Source organism: Borostomias antarcticus (genome assembly GCF_949987555.1).
Source record: "Borostomias antarcticus genome assembly, chromosome: 6".
NCBI lineage: Eukaryota > Metazoa > Chordata > Actinopteri > Stomiiformes > Stomiidae > Borostomias > Borostomias antarcticus.
The window spans coordinates 4,343,912-4,357,948 of NC_140239.1; the positions used below are offsets into that span (position 1 = coordinate 4,343,912).

Genomic DNA, 14,037 nt, shown 5'->3' on the forward strand with positions numbered 1-14,037 from the left:
TGCACTGCTCACAGCTGTATATGGAGGGAGAGCAACACATAGAAAGTGCGTTAGTGTCAAAACGTGGAGCGCATTTTCCATTTAATTCACTTACATCTATTGGATTGGAGGATATTTCACAACTACATGAAAAACTAGAAAAGGGCACTTGGAAAGCGCAGACCGCTGCCCATAATACACGTTGTAAGGATGTTCAGTTGTTGAGTGTGTAAGAGGACTGGACTTTTCTAATTTAGAGAAGGACGTCTCTCGATCTCGATATTAATGAAAGTGAAAAATAATTCATGGATCTACCGAATGGCCTTTCCCGAAATATCAATAAACACCACATGGCACTTTGGTGCATAATATAACAAGGCTATCTATATGTTTCAGTTTAGTTTCAAAAGTGCTTTTGTTTAAGTGACCATTTCACTTTGGATTTTTTGAGTTTTTAAGTGGCCAAGTAAAAAGCCAAACTGCAGGCTGTCTCTCTGGTCTTTGTGCGTGCCGCTGCAAGAATGGGTTCTTGCTTGTCCCATTGGGCTCTTTCTTGGCCCATGCTACACCCCTCCACCGAGATTAATGAAAATCGGTCTGTTACTTTTTGCATAATCCTGCTGACAAACGAACGAATGAAAGAACTAACAAACAAACACAGTACTGAAAACATAACATCTGCAACGAGACTTTGTCCGATGCACAGGTAACAAAAAGATACTGCTGATATACAGCAGCTGTGAATAGGTATGCTAATTTTTGTGCAGGTGTGTGTGTACAAAATCATCCTTACATGAACCATCGACTGTCACTGAGGTGGGATCAATGTTGAAAGCTGTGATGGTTGAGGCTGCGTTGATCAGAACAGTACCAATCTCAGTGTCAGTGGGGACAGGTAGCCTGAATGATAGATCCATAGTGTTGATGATTGATCCATTGCTGAGAAGGGAGAGATAAACCATAACATTAAGACGTTTCTAAAGATCATATTACAGAGGCATGTGAAAAACAACAACAAGCCCTCGCTCTATCTAAGCACAACTAGCGATTCATATAGATAGATTGATGAAAACAACCGTTTCGTGGCAGAAAATAGATTTTTTAGAAGCTGCATTCTCAGTGCCCCGTCGGCCGCCATTACATGGATATACTGGCTCGCGCTGGATTTTACATTTCTTCTAGAGGCCTCCGAATTACACCAAAGTTATCTCGGTGAGTCAAACATCTTATAATATGCCATAAATAAGTTCCAGGTTGTCAAAAATGAGCATTCTCCTTTAAGATGATAGATCGATAGACAAATCTCTATCATCAGTGAAGGACCAGACAATCACCTGAATCTCTTCACTGTCAAACTGACAAATGAGATGAACTCCCTTTGATAGAAAGGTTCAAGCTGAAAGGAAAGGAGCAACATGTCAGATACAGATTTTTTTTAATCCACTCCTGAATTAAATCTTTCAGTTTTCCTGTGCTACTCCTCATTCACTGGTACTGTAGTTTAATATCTTTATGTTGTTTTCAACTGGCAGTCTCACCTGTTTTAATGAGCAATGCTCTACTTCTAAAAGCTGTAGAGGATGGGTTTAACAGGTCAGTTGTGAATTTCTCCCCTACTGATCTGAAAGTTACTTGCACACTTGTGAGTGCAATTGTTGTTGCAGAAGTAGTCGTTGCAGAAGTAGTAGTTTTAGAAGCGGTTGTGGATGGAGCTGTCATAATGATGACTGTCTTAATGGTGGGAGTAGCTGTTGAACTTGATGTAGCATTTGTGGTCATATTTGGAGTCCCTGTAAACAAAAAGGAGGAATCATGAGTTGGATCATGAGATAATGATATGAGCCATAAGGAGGCAGTATCATGTTGTACAATCTGCTGTTCACTCACTTATAACAGTGATAGAGTTGGGATCCACTGAGAGGTTGAATGTAGAGTTTGGATTGGTCACTGCCTCTTTCAGTGTATTGACAATGTCAGTACTCTGTGGTATTTGTTCAGTGGAAGTCGCATTGAACACCAGCTCTACTTCTGCTTCCGTGCTTTCCATCCGTGTTCTGGACACTGGTCTGCAAGGGGTCAAAGTTCAATGGTTACAAATTGCAATATGAGTGATACAGTGACAATTCAGTCTGAGCTGTTTCAGCAGCTGTTTCAGCAACACATTTTTAAATGATTTTGGCACATGAATCTAAAGTGTGCTGAAACAGCACAAAAGTCGATTATCTAGCATGATGAACCTTGCTTGCATTGCTCATCTTGTAAAAGGTACAGTGCAGGCTCCTCAAAATATAAGTGTTAAGGAGATGCTTTGACATATTACATGTATCTCATTTAAAGTAATGAACTCAATGCCTTTTAGAAGTTAAATTGAATTACCTGAATGCAATAACAATTGTCCTGACGAATAGCAAACCATATCTGGTGCGGTAAATCACATCACACTGTCAAGTAAAGCAGTAAAGTAAGTTAGAGAGAATTGAAGTGTAGTGATATATCAAATAGAATGACTTGTACGGCTGTATAAATAATTGACTTCAAATGTACATATTTAGACTAGAAATATTGATGTTCAGTGACAGTGGTGGTTGGTTGACTTGTTGTGGATCCTACAGTGACACTTGTAGTTGGTTGAGCAGATGTGGTGTGTCCACATGAACACACACACAAATGAACACATGCAGTTGTAGTAGATCCAGCAGTCACAAGTGTGGTTGGCTGAACAGTTGTAGATGATCCTACAGTGACAGTTGTGTTTGGTTGAGCTGTTGTTGTGGATCCTACAGTGACAGTTGTGTTTGGTTGAGCAGTTGTAGTGGATCCTACAGTGAAAGTTGTGGTTGGTTGAGCAGTTGAGGTGGATCGTACAGTGACAGTTGTGGTTGGTTGACTTGTTGTTGTGGATTCAGCAGAGACCGGGGGCCTCATTTATCAAAGAGCGTGTAAATTCTGGTGTAAAAGAGGGCGTACGACGAAAACGCGGAAAATGCACAATGTAGCGTACGACGAGAATATTTACACGCTTTTCGGATCTATCAAAAAGGTCGTATGCCCTTTTCTGCACGAGAAATCCAAGACAGGCGGAGAATAGAGCGTACGCGCACGCGCCCCGTGTTCCGCCCTCTCCACGCCCAAATCCAACCATATATGGTCAAAACTATGACAGCGTGTCGGGGATACCCCGGAAGGAACCGACATAATATAGCGTGGAGCATTAGGACAGACAAACGCGGAAAGAAGAGAAACTTTTCGGAGACGGAGGTGCATGTGCTTGTTGGTGAGGTCCACGCGAGGAAAGAAAATCATCTTCGGAAGGTAAGCTATTTGTACGAGCCTACATTTGTCTGATTGCTCCTAGTTTAGGTAGCCTACTGTATGTTCGTGCATCCTGTATGTGGCGTAGGCTACACGGACATGCTGTATTATGTGTGAGGAAAGCAAACATTCCACACATTCTGTGGTAGGCTATGATTGATTTAGGACCAAAAACAGGGAACGATAACACAGATGACCACTTCATAATGTTAGACCACATGAAACATTTTCCCCTCTGGGAAATGTAGACTCTCATCTAAATCACCCGGTAAATCACACTTAAGCATTTATTTGGCTGCCAACAGAAAAACATATCAATTGAATATGGCTACACAATGAAATGTTTAATGCATAATCAAGTTAACAGACAAACTCAAAGAAAATGACTGAAATTGTTTCTCCAGACTCTGACGTGGGGTCGGACTCAGAGGAGGGGGAGTCTGCAGTGGTCCTTGACCTGACGGTCGTGCCCCCGCCGGTTGCAGCCTCTACATCCAGCGCCACGACCTCCAGTGCCTCCACCTCCAGCGCACCGGCCTCCACCTCCAGTGCCATCTCCAGCGCCTCCGTCTCCGTCTCCACCGCCCACGCCTCCACCTCCGGCTGCCAGCGTCCCTGCCTCAAGGTTCCCTGAGGGCTGGGCTTCCTATCAGACGCTGTGCTGGAGGCTCATGACCCTAGAGGCCCAGAGGGAAATGGCAGAAGGGATTGGGGCAGTTGTGGGGCAGTTGTGCAGCAGTTGGTGGAGGTCACCACACTACACCACCAGAGCCAACAGGACATCCTCACTGCACTTCATTCCCTCACACATGCTGTCACGGACCTCACACTGTCACTCACTACCACACTCACGGACCTCACACATTCACTGACAAACGCACTCACACACCTCACACAGTCACCCACCAACAGACAATAAAATGGTAGAAATGTGAACCTTACTTGTTTGTGTCTTCATAGCTGGCGCATGACCTCAGTGTGGGCCCTTTGGCCCCGCTGGTAAACCTCATGACGGGGAGGGGGCTGAGGGCTTGGGTCCTCATTTTGTGGTGGGGTCTTGACTGGTTCTCATTCTTATCAGCTTTGAATATACATCTTGGCAAACATAACAGAATGATGTACAAGGAGGGGACAGATACCTAGTGAAAGTACTATTGGTTGCTAGTAAAAAGACAATAATGAGGGCTTGGTATAAGGTGGAACCCCCAACCAAGGAGCAGTGGTGGGTGTTGTGGAGGAGATTTATGAGATTTATTTATGCATTGAGGATGCAGGAAGGAAAGTTTGAAGGGAGATGGGAAAAATGGATGGATTATAGAAGGAAGTGTGATGATACCACTAGTATTAAAATAGTCATATTTGAGTAAGAAAAAAAAGCTGCATGGATGGAAGTACCCATTAGCTGTTATTGTAAGTTTTTATGTTTTATGGTATTGTCGTTGTATGGATGGAAAATGCTAATAAAGATTAAAGTAAAAAAGACAAAGAATATGTATCTTGGCTATGCACACACCAAGCCAGCCGTCACGCGCAGCGCCTGCCTCCAGTCTAGCCCTACCCTGCTGTGCGCCAGGATGAATGAGTCATGCGTGGAGCCAGGCCACCGTGCCACTACACTTGTGATGAGCATGTCGGCGTCACATATGATTTGGGTATTTATAGTGTGCACATTTTTGCGATTCACATAGACGTATTCATTCACTGATGGTGCCCTTATGAATATGTGGGTGCAGTCGCCATCGCCGTCACCTCTTTGGAGTTCTATCTCGGCCAGTAGGCCGAGTAGCGCCGGATTCATTTAGGCTCGCATTACGCACAGGAGGACTGTCATTTATATGCTTACCAAACAGCAAACAGGTCCACATGATCACATATTAATGACAATCTAATTGGTCAATTATTGCCGTTTGATGGAGTGCCTGCATTAGGTGTGTGATATAGCGCGGAAGGGTTTGGGACAGCGCATAGGTACAGTTTGGGGAACAAATCCATATCGAACCATGAATGAGCCGGTTAGAGGACACGTCTAATCTTGCATTGCGATATATGTTTGTGCTGAATTGGGCTATTAGCCTACATGATTGTGCGTTCATGAACTGTCGCTCTTATTCTCTCCGTCAAACATAGTAATTCACCGACGCACCACCTGCGTCGCCAGTTCCCCCTGTGTTCAAAAAGGGCGTAGAACACCGTGTAAATCGGTACGCCAACTGGAGAGGTGTCCTACAAAAGCGCGGAGAAAGGCGACTAAATTTTCGCCCTTACGGCTTGATAAATCGCAATGTGGGGGGGGCAAATGGCGTACGCCTGAACTCGCGAAAAAGACCGTGTAAAAGAAGGCGTACCTCAATGATAAATGAGGCCCCGGTGTGGTTGGTTGAGCACTTGTGGTGGATCCAGCAGTTACAGCTATGGTTGGTTGGGAAGTTGAGGTGGGTCCTATAGTGACAGGTGTGGTTGGTTGAGCACTTGTGGTGGATCCCGCAGTAATAGTTATGTTTGATTGAGCATTTGCAGTGGATCCTAAAGTGACCGTTGTGGTTGGTTGACTTGTTGTGGATCCAGCAGAGACAGGTGTGGTTGGTTGGGCAGTTGAGGTGGATCCTACAGTGACTGTTGTGGTTGGTTGAGCACTTGTGGTGGATCCTAAAGTGACAGTTGTGGTTGGTTGACTTGTAGTTGTTGATCCAGCAGAGACAGGTGTGGTTGGTTTACTTGTTGTTGTGGATCCAGCAGAGACATCTGCAACAAAGAGTAAGACTTTTACCCATATCTTCTGTCTGGCTGAAAGTTCTGAATCTCTGTGTCAGGCATGCAGACTGTTAATAGCCTACATAGGAATGAGAAGGCTACTCCTCCACTATTAATTATGCATCTGCATTTTCAAATGTTTCTCAATACAAAACTAAGAGTAAAGTAGCTTTAAGACCTAGAGATACAAAAACCTAATTCAGCCTACGTTGAGACAATACAATGAGTTGGTCTAGTTTATTCCCTGGTAGTTTCTATCCCATCTCATCATATTCATCTTAAGGAATGAGGTAGCCCATCATGAATATTGAAATTATGTATTGTACCTGATCTTGCACATACTGTAAATACACTTCCACTACCTCATTTCCCCCACAATGTGCAGTACTACACTGGTGTATGACCTCTCAGCACATCGTTTGTCCTTAATACAATTAATGTACATACCAGAGGACTGATTGAATTGCTCTGTGACAGAGTCAGATACTGAGCCCAGTTCCCTGTTGATTTCATGACTCACTGCTTCCATCTAGTGGTTGTCTACAGCTCCTGTACATTCTGACTATTTACATCCAAACAGTAGCTGCGTTTACATGGCCCCAAATATTCCACGAATAATCGGAATAGCCGAATGAGAATAAAAATGCCTCATGTAACCACTACTGACGTGTAGTAGCCACCCTTAGTAGCCAACATTGTAGGCTACTACAGTTGTAACCAATAAGGATGGTCATGATGTCATGCTGAGAAGCAAGTCTCACAACCAAACCATAGACTGGACTGTGGAAAGGGAGAGGGCCTTCTCGGGAGACCAAGGTTGCCCTTCTCTTTGAATTCAATTATGCCCTTCTCTTTGAATTAAATGATGCCCTTCTCTTTGAATTCAATTATGCCCTTCTCTTTGAATTCAATTATGCCCTTCTCTTTGAATTCAATTATGCCCTTCTCTTTTAATTCAATTATGCCCTTCTCTTTTAATCGTATATACTTAAACTAACTAGCTAAACTAATTACATATATCCTAAATCCTATATACTTAAAGTAACTAAACTAATGACATATATCCTAAATTCTATATACTTGGTAACACTTTACAATAAGGGTACATTAATAAACATTAGTTAATGCATTATTAAGCATTAAGTAACAGTTAACTAATGTCTCTATTAACCATTTACTAATGTTATTTATGTTAAGTAAGGTTAACTCACCTAACCCTAACCTTAACCTTAACTAAGGTATTAATTAACATTAGTAAACTAACCCAAAATAAGCATTAGTGAACAGTTAACTAAATGTAAACTAAGAGGCGCTAGCCACCATCACCAAGCCTCTATGGCCTATATAACTCTATAACTTTGAACTACTTGTCTAAGCTGAGGTAATCTCTTACCCCATGCTTTCAGCGACTTCGTCCCAATCATTGTCTGCTGCATCTTCAACCTGCATGGTGTACATCCTGAAACGTTTCAATATGAAACAGCTGGAGTTAATTTTGTAGACACCTCTGCTGTGGGTTCTTGGTTCTCACTTTTCTGACTTATCTTGCTCTGAAAGCTCATTCTTCTTGACTTTCTTCACAGTTGTCTGTCCTTGCCTGTCCTTTGACTTCTTCGGTTGTGTTCCTATCAGATGTGGTATTCCCTACCATGGTCAAACTACAAAGCCTAAGCCCGCTCCTCTGTTCACCTGCGAAACATGACAGTAGGCCTACTGAATATACTGAAAACAACTCTGTTAGGCCATCTTACAGTCGCTATAGTTAATAATAATTAGGATTCTTTGAGACACACATGCGTTACGTGCTACTCGCCCATTATAGGCTATGCCACTGGGTTGGAGGTGCAAAGTGCTTCTACATGGGAAAATGAGAAAATGCCTGGCCTACTGTGTGTGTCTCAAAAGAATAGCTAACGTAATTACATGAAACTACAGAGACCTACTAATTACATGAAACTACGCAAAACCAGTAAACGTTAGCTAAGGCCGGCGCACACACACGGACGATTTTAGCCCCGATGTAGTTTTTGCGATCGGAGACAAAATCCTCATTGCAAACTCGGGGGCGCGCGTCTATGTCAGAGGTTGAGCGATTTTATAACTGTGGAAGTCGTGTAGTGTAGAGCCGGCCTAAGCACGAAAATCTCAGTCTCAATCACGAAACTAGAAACCAGAGTTAATAGGCTAGTGTGTCTGGCTGAGCAGACTCGCCCTAATTGGTAATTAGAGTGCACCTGCAGGCTTGCGCGTGAAGGTGGCAGAAACTCCATCCTGCTCAGACGTTGAGACGGGGAAGTGAGCTCATATCTGTCTCATACGTTAACCATCTCTGAAGCTTCATGTAACATCATTTGGATTACATGCTCATACATTCTGTGGGCCTTTTAAAAATCGTCGTCAGTGTAGGGCCAATTACACGGAAAACGGAATCGCGGAAAAACTTCAAAGGGCAAGGGTGGACGTTTTTTTTTTTACCACGATTTTGTCGTGGTATTTCCAATAGCCTAAAGGAAACGGCTACACCGGTGGTGGTTTGAAAAAGCCCTTCACAGAATTTAAGCCTTTAGTCCAAATATTATCAACGAACGGACTCGAACCTGCCCCTCAACAGAGATATACGTTGCGTTCAGTAAATGCAGTAGGGTAGCCTACTCTAATTCTATTTCGCAGATAAATTGAAGAGTAAGCAATGTGGTTTGACCATGGTAGAGAATACCACAGGTTATCTGGTAGAAAAGGAACCGGAGAAGTCGAAGGCCGTTACTTACTGCTGATAGGGATATCTCGAACATCACCTCTGTCATTTGCAGATAGCCCTGACCTCTTTTCATCCGGAGGTAACGATCACACAAAGGCAACTGGGAAGAAAGTCAAGAAGAATGTGCTTTCAGAGCAAGATAAGTTCAGTTCTGCTACCATGACTGCCATGTCCAGTGTGACGTTTGGAGATAAACCAGCCCCCTTGGTCACTGATGCCTTTCAAGGGGAAAAAGAACAGACCAGTGGGCAGAAGACGAAGAAAAGGAGACATAACAAGAAGATACCTGAGCAGGAGGAGGAGGACATTCCTGACCAGGTATTGGAAATGCTTAATGTAACAGAGCTGGAGAAAGTAAAGAAGAAGAAGCACCGTCAGGAAAGTGAGAACCAAGAACCCACAGCAGAGGTGTCAGAGCTGAGAGAACCAGAGACCAAGAAGAAGAAACACAAGGACAGCAGATCCACAGTGATGGTTCTACCAATGGAACACCTCACAGAGACCAGTCTGGGTGAGAACTCTGTGACAGTGGAACATGACACTGAGACCAGCTTCCTAGATGCTAGCACAGCAGAGGGAGGGGGACAGGAAGCCAAAAAGAAGACAACAGAAGAGCATCCTCATCCTCCAGAGACAGCAGAAACACCAGTGTTAGGAGAGATGGAGAGACAGGAGAGGAAGAAAAAGAAGAAATGGAGAACAGAGCAGCTTCCTGATTCTCCAGTGTTAGGAGAGGTGGAGATGGAAGGACAGAAGAGGAAGAGGAGAACAGAGCAGCTTCCTGATTCTTCAGCTCCAGCAGCAACACTGGTGTTAAGAGAGGTGGAGATGGAGAGACAGAAGAAGAAGAGAACAGAGCAGCTTCCTGATTTTCCAGTGTCAGTGTTAGGAGAGACAGAGAAGGAGAGACAGAAAAGGAGACATAACAAGAAGGTACCTGAGCAGGAGGAGGAGGAACTTCCTGACCAGGTATTGGAAATGCTTAATGTAACAGAGCTGGAGAAAGTGAAGAAGAAGAAAAAGAAGAAGAAGCACCATCAGGGAAGTGAGAACCAAGAATCCACAGCAGAGGTGTCAGAGCTGAGAGAACCAGAGACCAAGAAGAAGAAACACAAGGACAGCAGATCCACTGTGATGGTTCTACCAACAGAACACCTCACAGAGACCAGTCTGGGTGAGAACTCTGTGACAGTGGATCAAGACACTGAGACCAGCGTTCTAGATGCTAGCACAGCAGAGGGAGGGGGACAGGAAGCCAAAAAGAAGAGAGCAGAACAGCATCCTCATCCTCCAGAGCCAGCAGCAACACCAGTGTTAGGAGAGAGGGAGAGACAGAAGGAGAGGAAGAAGAAGAAGAGGAGAACAGAGCAGCTTCCTGATTCTCCAGTGCAAATGATAGCAGAGACAGAAAAGGGGGGACAGAAGATGTCAAAAAAGAGAACAGAGCAACTTCCTGATTCTCCAGTGTTAGGAGAGATGGATACGGAAGAACAGAAGAAGAAGAAGAAGAGGAGAACAGAGCAGCTTCTTGATTCTTCAGCTCCAGCAGCAACACTGGTGTTCAGTCCAGTGTCAGTGTTAGGAGAGACAGAGAAGGAGAGACAGAAGAAAAAAAAGCAGAATAGGGAGGATGTGGTGATGGAGGTAGTGACTAGGTGCAAAAAGAAGGAAAAGAAGAAACATGATAGAGCAACAGGGGTTAATGATGAGAGGATGAGTGAAAGACAGACAGATGAGGAGGAGTCCCAGATGAGCACCAGAGAGACAGGGACACAGCATGTGGCAAAATGCATCAGAGTCAAGGAGGAAGTGAATGGAATCCAGAGAGACTTTACAGTGTGAGTAGATTAGGTGTCTGTGTGTGTGTGTGTGTGTGTGTGTGTGTGTGTTTGTTTGTCTGTCTGTCTGTCTCTAATTATGCTGATGAACGGTGGTAAAAATCGGTGGTTTGAAATTGAACATCGTATTGTCCAGCTAGTCCTCTCAGTAAATGTGTTTCTATTACTTATAACGGTATCTTAGATACATGTGGTTTGTCCCCTCTGCCCTGCCGTAGGGAAGACTATATGGAAGAGTTGAAGGAGTTTGTTCCAAACATCAAGTCCAAATCACCAGACCAGATCCACAGGCTCATTAAGTATGACCTGGAGAGGTTCAAGTCTTTCAAAAGCCAAGGTCAGTTTCCTCATAAAATTGGTTTGTCTTTCCCACAAATCAGTGGTGGTCATATATAATGACCTGGCTTCTCAGCAAGGACTTTGTAGACTGTACACTGGTGTCATTGAAGCTTTAGAGCCTGTAAGATGTGTCTGAAACTAAACTGTTTCCTGTCTCGTCAGGTATCCCTCTCCGCAGTGGTCGGTTCAGGGATGAGGAGAACAAGAGGTTGACCAGGAACGTGTCTGACTTTCTGGCGTTAACGGGTGTAGAGAGCCCCACCCACCTTTTCCACCCTAAACGCTTCAAAGACCAGTATACCCACATCAAACGCTTACGTTCACAGCACAAGTTCCATCAGAAAATAGGTAGGGATTCTAGCCAGCCACTCACCATTAGAATGAAGAGTTGTTCCTTTTTTTCTTAATGATGAGTTTTAGCTTTACATGTTTTTTTTGTCCATCAGATCTCATTCTCAGGACTGCATGAATACTCCATTTTGTTTTTCATAATGTGTCACATTCACATACTGTACGATCCCTGATGTTTTAGCCACCATGAGGTGAACAATTCACCACAGTCTCCCCCCCCTTCTGTCCTGTCCTGTTGCAGCTGAAGGAATCCCTCGTCCCTGGCAGGGGGTGTACAGTCACGGCAGGAGGATGTTTGATGAGAACAACCACAAGGGAAGGTGAATCTGAGCTCCTCTCTACCACACACACACACACACACACACACACACACACACACACACACACTCTTGGCCATGAGTGTTAGACATTTTTACCAATGTTTGCTTTCCTCCTAAAAGGTTTACAGAGGAGGAGCTCCACCAGTTGAAGGAATTACAAAGACGGCACGGTAACAACTGGAAGAAGATTTCTAAGATCATGAACCGAAGCAACCTATCCCTGGAGAAACACTTCTCTCTGATTGGTGGGTACGCCATTAAGATGGAATAGACATAATGAAGGAACAATGGAAGTTGGTACAGTAGGTTGATAAGAGCAGTGTTTTGTCTATGGGGTGCACATGGTAAATAGAGGATTAGACATTAGCTGCTGAGTCCACATTCATTCAAAGGTATTTGTTTTGTGTGTGTGTGTGTGTGTGTCTCAGCCTCAGCCTCAAACACAGGTCTGTGGAGTGTGGAGGAGACCAGTCGTCTGATGGATGTGATGAGGGACTACCTGCGAGGTCTAACTGAGCCAGCGGGAGAAGTCATCAGGAAGGAGAAGCTCTATAAGGACATCCCCTGGACGGACATCAGCCACAAGGTCCAAACACGCTCTCAGAAACAGTGCAAGAACAAGTGGTAAGGAGGTGTGTGTGTGTTTGCGTGCCTGCATGTGTGTTGGTAGGGGGAGGGGGGTTGAAATGTTTTACACGGAGGATTTCTATGTTTGAGATATGTCCTACTGTATGACCTATTCAGGATGTGTTTACTCAAGAAGAAAATGGCACTAGGGCGTCAGGCAGTGTTCAGCAGAGGCGTCAAGGGCACCCAGGCCAAGATCGACCTCATTGAAAGGTGAGTGTCTCACTTCTACATCTAACACTACTAGTACTGCTTTCATCCTCACTTGCTCCATGCTGGGTCCTCTGATTTGAAAACACAAGTGAACACCTCCCATAAAGACCACTTTATCCTGCTACGCCACAGAAAGGCTAGCAATTCAAAGTTGTGGGTGGGTGTTATTTATACTGAGGAGTGAGTTTAACCCACTCTGTACACGCACACACACACACACACACACACACACACACCTCTTGTCAATCCTGCAGCCTGGGACTCTGATGGTCTGGTCACCAACCTCAGCTACTAAATGAACTCCAGCTGTTTCATATTGAAACGTTTCAGGATGTACGCCATGCAGGTTGAAGATGCAGCAGACATCGATTGGGACAAAGTCGCTGAGAGCATGGGGTAAGAGATTACCTCAGCTTAGACAAGTAGTTCAAAGTTATCACCTGTCAAGACTCAGGTTCACTGAGTGAGAGTGCAATGTGCTGGTCTACTGTAGCTGTGTACTAACTAAGCTAGCTGTGGATTCACTTATCTGTGTACTAAGCTAGCTGTGGATCTGTCTACTAAGCTACTGTAGCTAGTTGTAGATTGACCCAGCTGTATACTAAACTAGCTGGGTACTTTAACCTGTGTTTCTCTGTGTTGTGTAGGAATGTGACTCCATATTACGTCCAGGTGCAGTTTCAGCGTCTGAGGGAGTGCAGGGTGCCTCTGTGGAAACAAATGACCTACAGTGGTAAGTTCACATACGTCCCATGATAGCTCATCATCAAACAAGTTAATTTATATTCCATGACAGTTTATGTCTACTGAAGCACACCATGGCTATGTGGTGATGCCCCAGTGTTCGGTAGAGATGTTTCTTTCCTAATTCCACTTTCTGTTTCTGTGTCTTCCAGATATGATTGACTTCATGTATAAGAATGTAGTTCCTGTGTTCGAGGCGTCCCTGATCAAGGCTTCTCTGAGGGACAAGATCCCGAAACAGAGTGACGATCGCAAAGAGCACTTCATGCTCTCTGACATCTGAGTGGAGGGTGGACAGTCTCAGCTAGGTCTCCATGACGACATGACAGAAAGCGAACCATACCTGACATTTGTCCCTCTTTGAACACACTTCGGACTGTCAGTCCTTTGAGTGGTTCAACAACTGTTCCACAATTACTTTTGTTTTGGTGATTTATTTATTTTGAATGTGAGAATAACCTGCTTTATTGATGTTTGTTTTATATGTTAAGTATTTTCTATTTACCTTTCAAATGGAAATTGCCAAACATTTTGTCTGAGTGACTATTCTTAGGTTTACGAGCAAACATCAGAGCAATGTTGGTTGAACAAGCATCCTGACTATCTGAATCTTATAATTGGTTCATTGTTCGTCTTAATTCTATATTGTCGATTGTAAAAAATAAATTTTCTGTCAGTGAAGAAGCTGCAAGCCGTTCTAAACAGATTGCACTTTGCTTGTTTGTGTCCTAGTTTCAGCATGTCTCAACTGAATCACTAGGCAGGAGAAGAGTTGAATAACAGTAGAAAAAGAGAGTTGAAGATG

At 44.0% G+C, this 14,037-nt stretch overlaps 1 protein-coding gene across 1 annotated transcript; it reads left to right on the top strand.

Annotated features, from left to right (window-relative positions):
- The first annotated feature begins 11,610 nt into the window (after window positions 1–11,610).
- On the top strand, window positions 11,611–13,836 carry LOC311310665 (transcription termination factor 1-like). Its single transcript, XM_084440175.1, has 7 exons — window positions 11,611–11,648; window positions 11,769–11,893; window positions 12,077–12,272; window positions 12,393–12,488; window positions 12,819–12,884; window positions 13,136–13,221; window positions 13,385–13,836. Exons 1-7 carry the CDS (start codon window positions 11,620–11,622, stop codon window positions 13,513–13,515), a joined length of 729 nt encoding a protein of 242 aa, XP_084296301.1. The 5' UTR covers window positions 11,611–11,619; the 3' UTR covers window positions 13,516–13,836.
- Window positions 13,837–14,037: the final 201 nt, after the last annotated feature.